The 13,037-nt window shown below is 47.8% G+C and overlaps 1 protein-coding gene across 1 annotated transcript; it reads left to right on the top strand.

The window, feature by feature from the left end:
* Nucleotides 1-1,526: 1,526 nt before the first annotated feature.
* On the top strand, nucleotides 1,527-13,037 carry C14H8orf48 (chromosome 14 C8orf48 homolog). Its single transcript, XM_077786576.1, has 6 exons — nucleotides 1,527-1,546; nucleotides 2,379-2,616; nucleotides 3,300-3,443; nucleotides 9,809-9,996; nucleotides 11,437-11,589; nucleotides 12,641-13,037. Exons 2-6 carry the CDS (start codon nucleotides 2,388-2,390, stop codon nucleotides 12,743-12,745), a joined length of 819 nt encoding a protein of 272 aa, XP_077642702.1. The 5' UTR covers nucleotides 1,527-1,546; nucleotides 2,379-2,387; the 3' UTR covers nucleotides 12,746-13,037.

The raw sequence follows: 13,037 nt of genomic DNA, 5'->3' as shown, positions 1-13,037 counted from the left end.
CCAAGTGATTGGCGTTTTTCACACCCGGGAACACTTTTTGCATCTTATTTCCATGAAGTGCCATATCCAAGGCCATCTGCGTTCATCTTCTTGGGTGTAATACACTGTCCTAAAGGTAAAAAAAAAAAATTTAAAAAAAAAAAATTAAAAATCCCCTGGTGTTTCTGTTGCCTTTTCTGTCCTTCTGGCAAAGCAGAGCTGTGGCTGACCCTGCGGTGTTTTTAGCAAAAGCCAGTGTCACAGCTCGGGGCAGCCCTTTAGCAGCGTTTTTGCGATAATGCTGGTGGGATTAAGCTCAACCGTGCTCCCACACCCTCCCAGCCCTTCGCAAAGCGGCGGACACGCTCCAGCTCCTCAGAGCCCCTTCCAAACCCGGGGGGATTCCATGTGGGGCACAGCTGGCACGGGATGTGCCGCACATCGCCAATCCCATTAGCCCGGGGCTATTTCGGGGCCGGATTTCCTGCCTCAGCCGCGGCCGCCCCGGACTCCACTCCCCACCCCGGGGTCCAATTCCCGCTCCAAGCTCCACTCCCCGGGCTCAGTGCCCCGCTCCCCGCTCCGGGCTCCGTTCCTCGGGCTCAGTGCCCCGCTCCGGGCTCCGGACTCCGAGCTCTGGGCTCTGGGCTCCGGGCACCGGGCCCCGCTCTCCGCTCCGGGCTCCGTTCCCCGCTCCGGGCTCCGTTCCCCGCTCCGGGCTCCGGGCTCCGCTCCGGGCTCCGTTCCCCGCTCCGGGCTCCGGGCTCCGGGCTCCGTTCCCCGCTCCGGGCTCCGGGCTCCGCTCCGGGCTCCGGGCTCCGCTCCCCGCTCCGGGCTCCGGGCTCCGGGCTCCGTTCCCCGCTCCGGGCTCCGGGCTCCGCTCCGGGCTCCGGGCTCCGCTCCCCGCTCCGGGCTCCGGGCTCCGGGCTCCGTTCCCCGCTCCGGGCTCCGGGCTCCGTTCCCCGCTCCGGGCTCCGGGCTCCGCTCCGGGCTCCGGGCTCCGTTCCCCACCCCGGGCTCCGGGCTCCGGGCTCCGTTCCCCACCCCGGGCTCCGGGCTCCGGGCTCCGCTCCGGGCTCCGTTCCCCGCTCCGGGCTCCGGGCTCCGGGCTCCGTTCCCCGCTCCGGGCTCCGGGCTCCGCTCCGGGCTCCGGGCTCCGCTCCCCGCTCCGGGCTCCGGGCTCCGGGCTCCGCTCCCCGCTCCGGGCTCCGGGCTCCGGGCTCCGCTCCCCACCCCGGGCTCCGGGCTCCGTTCCCCGCTCCGGGCTCCGGGCTCCGCTCCGGGCTCCGGGCTCCGTTCCCCGCTCCGGGCTCCGTTCCCCGCTCCGGGCTCCGTTCCCCGCTACGGGCTCCGTTCCCCGCTCCGGGCTCCGGGCTCCGCTCCGGGCTCCGGGCTCCGTTCCCCACCCCGGGCTCCGAGCTCCGGGCTCCGGGTCCCGCTCCGAGCTCCGTTCCCCGCTCCGGGCTCCGCTCCGTTCCCCGTTCCCCGCTCCGGGCTCCGTTCCCCGCTCCGTTCCCCGCTCCGCCCTCAGCGCCGGGGCCGCCTCTTCCCCGGGGCCCGGGCCGGGGTAAGGAGCGAGGTGCGGTGTGTCGGAGGAGCGAGGAGCAGCTCTTCGAGCCCGTCCCTGAGGGCCGGGGGAGCCAGGGCAGGGCAGAGCGGCTCCCGGAGCCCCCGAGGGCGGCACGGCCCTGGTGGGGGAGCTGCCCAGCACGGAGCTGCTCCGGGGCTGGCAGAGCTGGGGGTGCTCCCCTGGAGAGGAGGAGCTCCAGGGAGAGCTCAGAGCCCTGCAGGGCCTGAGGGGCTCCAGGAGAGCTGCAGAGGGGCTGGGGACAGGGGATGGAGGGACAGGACACAGGGAATGGCTCCCACTGCCAAAGGGCAGGGATGGATGGGACATTGGGAATTGGGAATTGTCCCCTGGGAGGTGGCACAGCTGTGGCTGCCCCTGGATCCCTGGCAGTGCCCAAGGCCACTGTACACTTTACTTGGAGCAGCCTGGGAGGTTTTTTCCCCACCATCTCATCTATCCATACTCTCTTTCCATTTCAACGCATTCCCCCTTGTTCTGTCACTACCTGCTGTTGTAGCTAGAAAGGAGGAAATCTGCATTTAATTTTTTTAAAATGAAGAGTTTTATCCAAGCATTACTGCAATCCACTACAGATTTGAAAAGAATGCTGCTGAGGTGTCACAGCTAATGTTCAGTACTGTACGCTTACCCGGTGGATCTGACCGTGTGCTGCTCTAATCCTGCTTTGGCTTGATGACGACTGAGTTGTGATTTTACCCATCTGCTGTGCTGTTTAATCTGCTGTGATGTGACTGTAACATCCCAATGTACCTCCCATGCTGCTGTAAGTGATCAGTGAAACTGATCCTGTTTTGGTTTTTATTTGCAGTGCAGTCCCATGGCAGCTGCCCCAGCAGAGAGCTCCGGCAGCCACGGGAAGGGGCTGGGGTTGAGCCGCAGTGACAGCAGCCCTGCCTTGGACTATTCAGGGGACACCTTTGAGTCCTTCAGCGAGGAGCAGGAGAGTGAAACACCTGGATCCTGGTGTTCCACAGAGGATTTGGAGGGGGCAGCTGCGTCAGAGGCTTTGGAAAGCTCATCATCACTGGCAGGCCAAAGTCCTGCAGGTATGCAGAGCTCTCCCTGCTTGGGGCCTGCCTTCCACAGCTTCAGTCACTCAGTGCAGTGGGGACTTGAATCAGTAAAAATAAACGTGAAAATTGCATGCAATGTCCCTGCTGTGCAAAGTGTCCTCCAGATCCATGCTTCAGACAGCTCCATGGGAAGGACTTGGCCATGGAAATCCTTCCCTAGTAATCTTGTGAGGCTGAAATTCTGCTGGCCCCTTAAAAAACAATTCTCCAAGCTACTTTTTTCCATGTATGAAAAGTATCTTGTTTTGTCGCTACCTGCTGTTGTAAATAGTCTTACATTTTCTTCCATTTAAGTTCCTTTTAGATACTAGAAAGGGAGAAATTTGCATTTAATTTTTTTAATGAAGAATTTTATCCCATAATTACAGCTATCTCACTTTTTTACCATATATGAAAAGTAGCTGGGCCATAAAACAATTTTTTTCATGGGGTAGTTCCATGATTTGAAATACTGAAGAGGGCTGGGTAGGACCTTAAAGCTGCAGGAGATGAGGGATAAAGCAGAAGCTGAAATCTGTGGCCTCATCTGTGTATTGCTGTGGCTCAGGGTTTCTCCTCCCTAGCAGGGAGGACTGGCACATTCAAGTGGAGGATTATTTGCCTCCCACTTTGCTTTCCTCACAATGTGTCTTCAAAGTTGCCTTTTTTCCTTGCAGAGGAGGAGTTTGAAGCAGTGGATCCTGCAGCCATGGAAAGAGCTGCCATAGGAAAATGGATTGATGCCATGGGAAAACGGATTGATCTGAAAAATAAAGACACTGGGATTAGGTCAGACAAATCTTCCCTCAGAACTCCTGCTGGTGAGTTGGGTAACTTCAGCAGAGGCTGTAATTGTTGCTTTTGGAAGGAGATGTAAACTTGACTTAATTTAACAACCTGTGTATAAAATTTAAGCCAGCTAATTAGCCAAGTAATTAAGTACAAAGTTTCTCCTTTATGCTTTATTGGAGAGCAGTTTGTCTCCCATATCTCACATGGCTTTGATGCTCCCCCCATGTAGTGACATTATCCTGGTGATGCATTACCACAAAACCTGGAAAAGTACATTAAAAATGTCCCCATGTTTGACATTTAATTGTTTAATTGAATTCAGGCTTTTTATCTCCTGCTGTAGAGGTACTAGGAAATTCAGGCACTTTTCCCTCCAAAGCAAACATGACTTCAGAATTTATTGTGTGAAATGGGTTTTCCCCCTTGTTAATCAACAGTATTGATAATTGAATTGTTTGCCCTGTTTTAGTTCCTTTCCCAAGCTGAGGGAGGCAGTAGGGCACCAATTTTGGTAGGAACAATGGAGCAGCTTTACCCAAATAATGATGGAGTGTAGGGAGGAGGAGGAGGAGGAAGGAAAGGAGGAAGGAAGGATCCATTTCCATGTACTGGTTATGCAAGGAACTGTGACAGCAGATGGTGGGATGCAAGCCCTGCTAAAGTCTGTCAAAAAGTGGGTCAGAGATGCTATTTTTAATTAAGAAAAAAGAGCAAGAAAGCTGTAGCTGAGCAAAAAATAATGGGAGCAGACGGGGAATCTTCCTCAATCTACATGGTGATGGGAAGTGAGCAAACTTGGAGTTTTGTAGGTCACTGTGATCCTCCTGCCTGGGTGCTTCATGGCATGGGATTTGTGTACCAGCATCCTCAAAGCACCCAACTGTCCTAAAAAACAGCTCCTCAGGTCACTTCCAGGCTGGTGTGAATTACAGAGCTCCTTCCCAAACCCTGGCAGTGCTGGGGCTCCTGACTCCTCTCCTGCATTCCTGTTCCTGCAGTCGAGGGAAGGCATGAGTGTGGAGCAGCTCATCTGCACCAGGGAGGCTTCTCCTGGCCAAAAGACTCTTCCTAAAATACATCAGAGTCCTGTGACCGATTCCTGGAGACTGTGAGGGGAACTGATGAGTTCAGAGGCACTGAACCACAGCTGAAGGCTGAGGATGTTTTCCCTTGAAGGATTTCATTCATAGAACCACCTGCAGATCCCTGTAGTTCTGCACCGGGGAATGCTCTGCCTTTGGCTGGGGGGTGCTGCTGGCAGGGGGAGTCAGAGCGGTCACTGAGCATGGGCAGCAAGTCCTGTGTCACTGTCAAGGCAAGACGGGAATGAGAAGACTTAGATTATAAGGCTGCTGAGAGTAAAACTCCAATTTATTCAAAATACACTGCTCTTTTATACAGAGCTTTGTGAGGACCAACTCCATTGGTTCTAAAGTGAAAACAACCCACAGCATTGGTGCAAAGTGCTTGACACACAGTGATAGAACTTAACTATAAACAATATGAAAAACAAGAGATATAAAGAATATTTACATTCTTCTCCAGTTCTTTCCCAGGCCTCTGCCTGGCTGGAAATTCTCAGTTTCTTTCTTTGACTGAATCTGAGTCCCACAGTCCTGTTCCACAATCTTGAGCTGGCTTGTCTTTGCTTGTCCTGTCACTTGTCCCTGTGGCAGCCTCAGGTACATTGGTGCTTCCAATGATCCATATGAAGAGCACAAAATATGGTTCATGATTTTCTTTGATGCAAACACAGTACCCAGCCATGTTATCCCCAAATCAATCATAATGCCTTTTTTTATTGCAGAATGTTACCATAAAATAAGCACAGCAGCTTTTGTCTTCTGATATCTATACATGTTTCTATTGGACTTAATCCTTCAGCACTTGGTAGCCCCCAATTTTTGTGTTGTTTCAGCAGCTTGGAGATGTTTTTTAATGCAGTAGATGAGCTCACCTGGAAATGGATTGCTGCACAGTGAGTCGCCTCAGCACACTCAGCTCAGTGAATCGTGTGCACTGAGCACACAGGGTACTCTGAATTAGGGGCTGTTTTATTGCCTCAAGACTTTCCTTCTCATCTTACTACTAATAGGCTTAAATGTGATGGGGAGAGCAAAGGGTTCTGCTTGGCCTGTGGGAGTGCTCTGGAATGTCATTTTTATTTTTCATGGTTTTCTTTGTGGGCTGGAAGAAGAAAAACACACTGGTCTCAGGAGAGGTGAGAAATTTTCATCAGAGTTGTCTTTGTCCCTCCACCCCAGTGTGGTAGCACGAGCTGTTATTAGGCAAATGCATCACAGCACAACTGTAAAATCTCAGTTCCACAGAGATTGCTCCATGTTAGTCATCTTTAAAATGTACTCAGGAAAAGGCAATTCTTCAGCTTGGATGTATCTGAAAATTCAGGTGGGGCTCTTTAACCCCCTGGCTGGTGCTGTGCTTACAAGTTGCCTCTCACTTTTGTCATGTGTCTCCATGATCTGCTTTGCTGTTTATTTTTCTGCACTGTTCCTGTAACTGCTCCCTGGGAAGGTGGGCAGGCCCTGACACAAGCTGCCCAGAGCAGCTGGAGCTGCCCCATCCCTGGGACTGTCCAAGGCCAGGTTGGATGGGGCTTGGAACACCCTGGGACAGTGGGATGTGTCCCAGGGTGGCACTGGATGGGCTTTAAGGTCCTTCCAGCCCAGGTTGTTGTGTGACTCTAGGGTGATTCACTGTGCTGGAGGAGTTTTACTCACTTTTAATTCCTATTTGTGATGAACAGCCTGACATTTCAGCCTGTTTCTCTCAGTTCTGTGTTATCTGCAGTGGTCTTTGTCATGTTCTTTGCTGGTCAGGCTGTCAGCATGTTCATCTGAAACTGTAAAATTAATCTAGGTAATTATGAAGATGCTATCTGGAGCTGCAGAGGTAAAACCTTACTGAAGAGCAGTTATTGATTTTTGCCTTTCGCAGTTATCTCTTTTTACTTTTTACCCTCTTTAAAATAAGAGTATTAGTAGAGAATAATAACAACAAAACGCCTGTCAATTTTCCTATTAAATCAAAGTCAGACATCAAAGGAAAAGCAAACTCATAAAGATTTTCTTCTACTCCCTCCTTGTGGATTTCAAATGTTACACTTAAGGCTGGAGTAAAAACCTACACAGGTCACTGAGAAAACCTACAAAACCCACAGAGGTCACTGAGTTCCACCCCCTCAGCAGGGTTTGGGATGCAGATACGAGGATTAGCTTGTCTCTCCTGGGCTGCTGGAATCACAGCAGCTTCCTGGTGCACTTTGTGGGGCTTTGCTGCCCAAACATTTCACATTCTGTGACCTTCCTGCTGGGTGAGATGGGGCTGGCATTGATGCTGTGCTGGTGTCACTTGGGCTGCTCTTGTCACACACCTCTGCCTGCAGTGAAGAAAGGAGCACTGGATTTGGAGCAACCAAACATCAGGAAAATGTCCTTGTGGAGCAGACATTGGCACTGGCAGGGGTTCTCTGCACTGACCTCACATCTGCCACCCCAGCTGCAGAAGGAGCATTGCAGCAGGTCTGGATCACACCTGGAAAAGAGGGAATCTGTGAGAGACATGGAATAAACCCAACCCCAAAGCAAGAGCTGAGATCCCCTGGGCAGGGGAACCCCCCACACCTGGGGGAGATCTGAATGTGTAAATACTTCACTTAAAAGACAGACTTTTCTCATCATACTTTGGGTTTGTTTCAGAAAAATTCTAGTCCTTGATCCCTAATTTATATCCTTTCTGAAATTCCTGTTAAGCATGAGTTAATATGAAGTAGCTCCAGCACTGAGTCGTGCAGTGAGGTTTAAAAATTGCTGTTCCCTTTGCCAGTGTTTCTTCTGAAGTCTGGAGGTGCAGATGAGCAGATGGGTGGGTGTGTGGCAGCACAGGATTTATGCATTATTAGAAACCAATTCTTAATAAAATTGTACTCGTGGATGTCAGAAGAACCTTAAGTGAGTTATTCAGGCTGGTATTAAACTGTCACTGAATGCTCAGTGGACCTGATGTGTTTTACTTCTCCCTTTGAGTACTCAAATGCTTTTATTCTGGTCTTTTTCCGCCCTCACAATGATGACTTTTTAATATTTTTATTCATTTTATGTCCAGCATAAATTAACCTGCCAGGAATATTTTATTAATGTGATTAAACCTAGTAGTGGCACATGATTTCCACTTTTTTACATGGTTCTTGTAAGGAAAATCACCTGATGACTGAAATTGTAGTTTCCACTCAGATATTTATGATACACCCTCAGAATTTTTTTTAAATTACATTTCTATTTATGTGTCCATAAATTGTCACCATGTCTTTCCTTTTAATAATTTTTATACCTCATCTTCTTAGGAGGAGTAAATTGTTCTGTGATGCTCAATTCTGAACTTAAACATAATTTCCGTCTTGTCCATGAAGCCACAAAATTCCTGCTTTGTTTAATTTTAATTATGGATTCCCTTCTCCTTTATAAATACTGTATTTCTGAGGAGAAATCCCAGGGAATTTAGGGGAAATTTTATATTCCCATTGTTCCGTATTTTGAGGATTTGTGTTGTGGGACTGGAATGCCAAGTGCCTATCTGGAAATTGAAGTTAATCTGAAAAAAAACAGAATGTGGAGGGGTTGTTCAAATGATACAACCCAACCTCCCAGCAGGAATTTGGGTGTGAATCCTTGGAGTTCAACTGGCCACACTTTGGGGGAAATCTGGGCATGGAAACCTGCAGAGTTTCCATGTCCCCACCCCACCAACCCCATGAAATACTGCACTGATTGTGCTCTAAGCCTCTGGAAAATCTCCCCAAAAGCCCTGAATGAAGTTGTAAATCCATCCTAACCCGCCCAGCTGAAGTCTAATCTCGATTTTATTCATTTTTATGTGCTTCTGGGAAGGATAAGAGAAGATGAAAGAGGCAATGATATTTTTGAAATAAGTTCTTATAAAGAATTTAGGAAATGATTGTTGAAGCTTTAGGTGAGAAGTGTTTTCTAATTGCATTTCTTCCAAAAAAACAAAATTGCCTTTCTGTAGTTTGTGGAATTTATTGGAGGTGTTTCCAGAGTGACTTCAGTGGACACTGCCTCTAATTTTTCTTACAAATTGCTCCTTAGAGTTATTGATGAAGAGCTCTCTTGATATATTAATTAATTTGGGTTTAGCAAGTTGCAGTTTCAGGTAGTAAGGTGCTAAATCTGTATTATTGACAGCCAGTTTATTTAATGTCATAGTATTTAACTGCTTGCTTTGCTAATCTATTTATCCTGTGCCATTAACCTTTTGTCTTTTTATTTCCTCCTATATTTGGAGCCTGTTTTAGAGCCATTTACTGTGCAAGTTTCTACAGCTCCTCTCCACACTTGTGTTTAAACTCTGATTTTGGAGCCTGTTCTAGAGCTATTTATTGTGAGAGTTCCTACAGCTCCCATCCCCATTTGTGTTGAAATTCTGATTTTAGAGCCTGTTTTAGAGCCATTTACTGTGCAGGTTCCTACAGCTCCCATCCCCATTTTTACTTAAACTCTGATTTTAGAACCATTTATTGTGCAGGTTCCTACAGCTCCTATCCACATTTGTGTTGAAATTCTGATTTTAGAGCTGTTTATTGTGCAAGTTCCTACAGCTCCCATCCCCATTTTTATTTAAACTCTGATTTTAGAACCATTTATTGTGCAGGTTCCCACAGCTCCCATCCCCACTTTAAATTCTGATTTTGGAGCCTGATTTTAGAGCATTTACTGTGCAGGTTCCTACAGCTCCCATCCCATTTGTGTTGAAATTCTGATTTTGGAGCCTGATTTTAGAGCCATTTACTGTGCAGGTTCCTACAGCTCCCATCCCCACTTGTGTTGAAATTCTGGTTTTAGAGCCATTTACTGTGCAGGTTCCTACAGCTCCCATCCCCATTTTTATTCAAACTCTGATTTTAGAGCCATTTACTGTGCAGGTTCCTACAGTTCCCATCCCCACTTGTGTTTAAATTCTGATTTTAGAGCCATTTACTGTGCAGGTTCCTACAGTTCCCATCCCCACTTGTGTTGAAATTCTGATTTTAGAGCCATTTACTGTGCAGGTTCCTACAGCTCCCATCCCCACTTGTGTTGAAATTCTGATTTTAGAGCCATTTACTGTGCAGGTTCCTACAGCTCCCATCCCCACTTGTGTTTAAATTCTGATTTTAGAGCCATTTACTGTGCAGGTTCCTACAGCTCCCATCCCATTTGTGTTCAGTTGTGCTCTGCTGCTGCTGCAGGCAGGGCCTGACCCTGGCCCTGGGTTTTCCCTGGCAGAGGTGAGGTGGCCCAGATGAAGGGCAGCAATTCCTCTTTCCCGGAGCCAGGCACTGACGCTCTGCCCCGTTGGTTTGTCCTGGCCCATGCAGAGCTGGCTGCTCTCAGCTCTTCCTGCAGCAGCAGCAGCAGCAGGATGCAGCAGCAGCAGGCAGGGACGGGCAGCAGGCTGCAGTGGGGAGGCCCAGCAAGGCACGCTGAGACACGAGATTCCTGTGCTGTTCCTGCCCAGCTGATGAACAGGATCCTGCTGGAAAACACCAGGGAGGCCGTGAAACAGGTACTGGGGGAGAGAAAGGGAGATTTTCCCTAAATTCTGGGAGAACCACTGGAGAAAGAGACATAATAACAGGATCAAGTCAGGCAGACCTTCCTGATGCCAGGTTCAGGGCTTTGGAAGAGGTTTTGGATTGACAACCTAAGATTTATCCTTCTCCTTTCTTAGACATCACTGTAGAACTGTTGCTATCAAATAACCACCATAAAATATTCTCTGCTGATAAAATCCTGATTTGTGTGATTGAGAAGGCTGGGGTCATCATTTATTTTATAAAAAGCCCTGGATCAGCTGAAGGAGAAAGCATCTTTCTCTGATTATGTTTGTCCCAATTATTTATCAAATTATTCTGCATATAACTTGTTGTGAAGTCTTTGTGACTCCAGGATTTGAAGAATTCCAAAGACAAAACCTCCCTGTGCTCCCAGCTTTCTTAGGTATTGGATAATATTGATAAAAGCAGTTCCAATAAAATCTTGCTGACCTCAGTCCCTGCTTAAGAAGTCTCTGTATCATCTTTAGCTAATTCAAATTTCTTTTTTTTTGTCACCAGCCCAGTGGGTTTTTCCCATCACAGGATGGGTTTTATGCCCCAGCTCCTCCCCTCATCCCTGCACCTAAAAATAACACTTAAAAGTCAGTTCTGGTGTGATAATTATTTCAGGCTTCCTTGTCTTTTAAAACAATTTTGACATTTCAGCCATCTGCTTTTTAGATTTCTATTAATGCTAACCCACCTTGCAAATTAATGGAATTTTTTATTTGCTTTTTACTTGTCTTACATTGTGGGATACATTCCCTGAGAAAAGTAGTTTCATCTGCTCTTCTGCTTGGTTCTGTCTGTAGCTCCACACAACAACATTTTATCCAGAAAAGTCAGGGAAAAGGGGACAGAGAGGTCTGTGATGGGACTGCCTTAGGTTGATTCCCCTGCTTTTGTAGCAATTTAATGTGTTTATGGAGCCAGAAGGAATCTGAGTCAATTAGATCAGATAAAACCATTGATATTTCATAAAAGCACCAGCCCTGGGATTTGTGTAATGCTGTTAAATAAGCTTTAAGATTTCATGGTGGATAAACTGACCTAGGAATCACTGAATAGCACTGATTCTCTTACAGACAGAACTGCAGAGTCTGGGTTGGATTCTGGCTCAGAGCTGCATGTTTGAACTAATGGCTCCAGAGTTTATTTGCATCTTAATTTATTTATAAAATGTGTATATATATAATTTGTAATCATAATTCCTCTGGCTGCTGCTTAAGGCCTTACACACAGTCAGCATAGGAATAGTTATAGACGATGGAATTATGACTCAGAATTATTTTACCACTGCCTAAAAAGCCAATTTTTGTCTTTAGACAGTAGCTCTGTGTATTTTTATTAATTGTTCTCAAAGTTGCCAGGCCAGACATTGCTCATGGCATCAACGTTTCCTCTTGCAGGTGACAGAAGCTGAAATCCATGAGACTTCAACCTGTCCTGACTGCCTGCAGAAGGAAGCAGAGCTGGCCAAGGTTGCCTTTCTCAGGCGAAAAAAGACTCTGCTGGAAGGTGCTTTAATCCAAGAGAAATTGGAAGAAAAGTTTTACTCCAGGGTAAGCAAATATTGTTGAAAAAAAAAAAAATTATGCTACATTTTATAGGTGCTGTAATGAAAGAATCTGTAATTCAGATTCTCCCTGATTATATGGCAGTGAGATCAGTGCAAACCAAAATAGAATTTGGGTCCATTTCATGAATAAAATGCTTGGGACCAATGTTCTCCTTAAGTCATTTGAGGAGATTTATGCCTGATTTATGGAAGCTGAAGGTCATTGCCAGGAAGTCCTGGAATTTGGGTCTCTTTTGATTATTTCTCCCCAGTTTGTTTTCTGCTGGGCTGTCCAAGCTGAAATGGCAAATTAAATGATGTGATAGGAGGGAACTGCCCATACTGGGCTTCTTTGCTCATCCTTGGCCATGGGAGTCTTGGAATGTGCAAGGATTCCACACCTGCAACATGTGATGGAGGCTGAGGCCTTGGGATACTCTGAGATTGCTTCTTGGAATTCCTGTCTCTGTGCCAGTGTCCCACAGATGGAAGCTTTGTTGGCAGGAAGTGCCTCTGGAGCAGCTGGGGGAGCAGTGAAATGTGCAGAATTCCTTGGGTCTCCTGTGGCTGTTCTTCAGGAGGGTTTTCCTGGAGGAAGAGCTCTTCTCTCCCTCCTTGGGAGGGGGCAGGAGCCTTCCTGCAGCTCCCAGCTCTCTTCCCCTGTTGATGAGCAGGCTGGAAGTTTGTGCTGTACCACACATTCCTTTCTTTCCTAATAATTCCAGTCTCCAGAATTTTGTCTATTCCTCACACCATAGCTCAGATTGGAGAGCTTCAGTCTCAGGTGAGGCTTCACTTTTTCCCACTTTCCCCCCTGCTTCCCTGAAAGGCCAGCTGCTTTTCCCTTCCTCATTAGGGAAGAATCCTGCTTTTTGGGCCATGCTGCTGGACAGAGTTTTTAAACAGAATCCTTTCAAACCCACCAAATTGTGGGTTGTGGAGTTGGAGGAGTGCTGCCCACCTGGCTGGGCTTGAGTGACTGGGTGTGTGCTCCAGGCCATGAGAAATGGCAGGAACACAATCCTGAATCATTCCATGTTTCCTTTCTGTTTCAGGACATGCTCACACTTCTAGGAGAAGCACTCAGAAACTTTCCCAAACCTTCAGAGGATCCCAGGGATTTGTGGCAAAGGCTGAAGGGTCAAGAGTGGAAAGACTGAATGAACCATAACTCCAGTGGGTGAAGAACTGGGAGAGCCTCCTGTGGGCAGTCAGCTCCAGAATTCCAATGGGTTTGGACCTGAGCTGCTCTGGCAGTGATGGATTGGGTGCTGCTTTAATATTCCTGCAGGTGGAACCAGATCTACCTGGCTGGGGTGTGAGTCAACCCTTCCTCCTTCCTCAATGCAAATGTTGCAATATATTGCAATCCATCTCCATAGGTTTCTCAAATTCCAGAAGCCAACAGTTTCCATTATTAATCTGGCCAGCCAGAAGTATTGGGTTTTTTTT

Source organism: Lonchura striata, chromosome 14 (assembly GCF_046129695.1).
Source record: "Lonchura striata isolate bLonStr1 chromosome 14, bLonStr1.mat, whole genome shotgun sequence".
NCBI classification, from domain to species: domain Eukaryota; kingdom Metazoa; phylum Chordata; class Aves; order Passeriformes; family Estrildidae; genus Lonchura; species Lonchura striata.
Note: the sequence above shows the minus strand (reverse complement) of the source record. Positions and strands in the feature narration are given on the sequence as shown.

Excerpts from the sequence above, each read along its gene's own strand:
- C14H8orf48 (XM_077786576.1), top strand. The coding sequence starts at position 2,388 with ATGGCAGCTGCCCCAGCAGAGAGCTCCGGCAGCCACGGGAAGGGGCTG. Across the intron at positions 9,997-11,436 it reads CCAGGGAGGCCGTGAAACAG|GTGACAGAAGCTGAAATCCA; the intron begins GTACTGGGGGAG and ends TTCCTCTTGCAG. Across the intron at positions 11,590-12,640 it reads AAGAAAAGTTTTACTCCAGG|GACATGCTCACACTTCTAGG; the intron begins GTAAGCAAATAT and ends TTTCTGTTTCAG.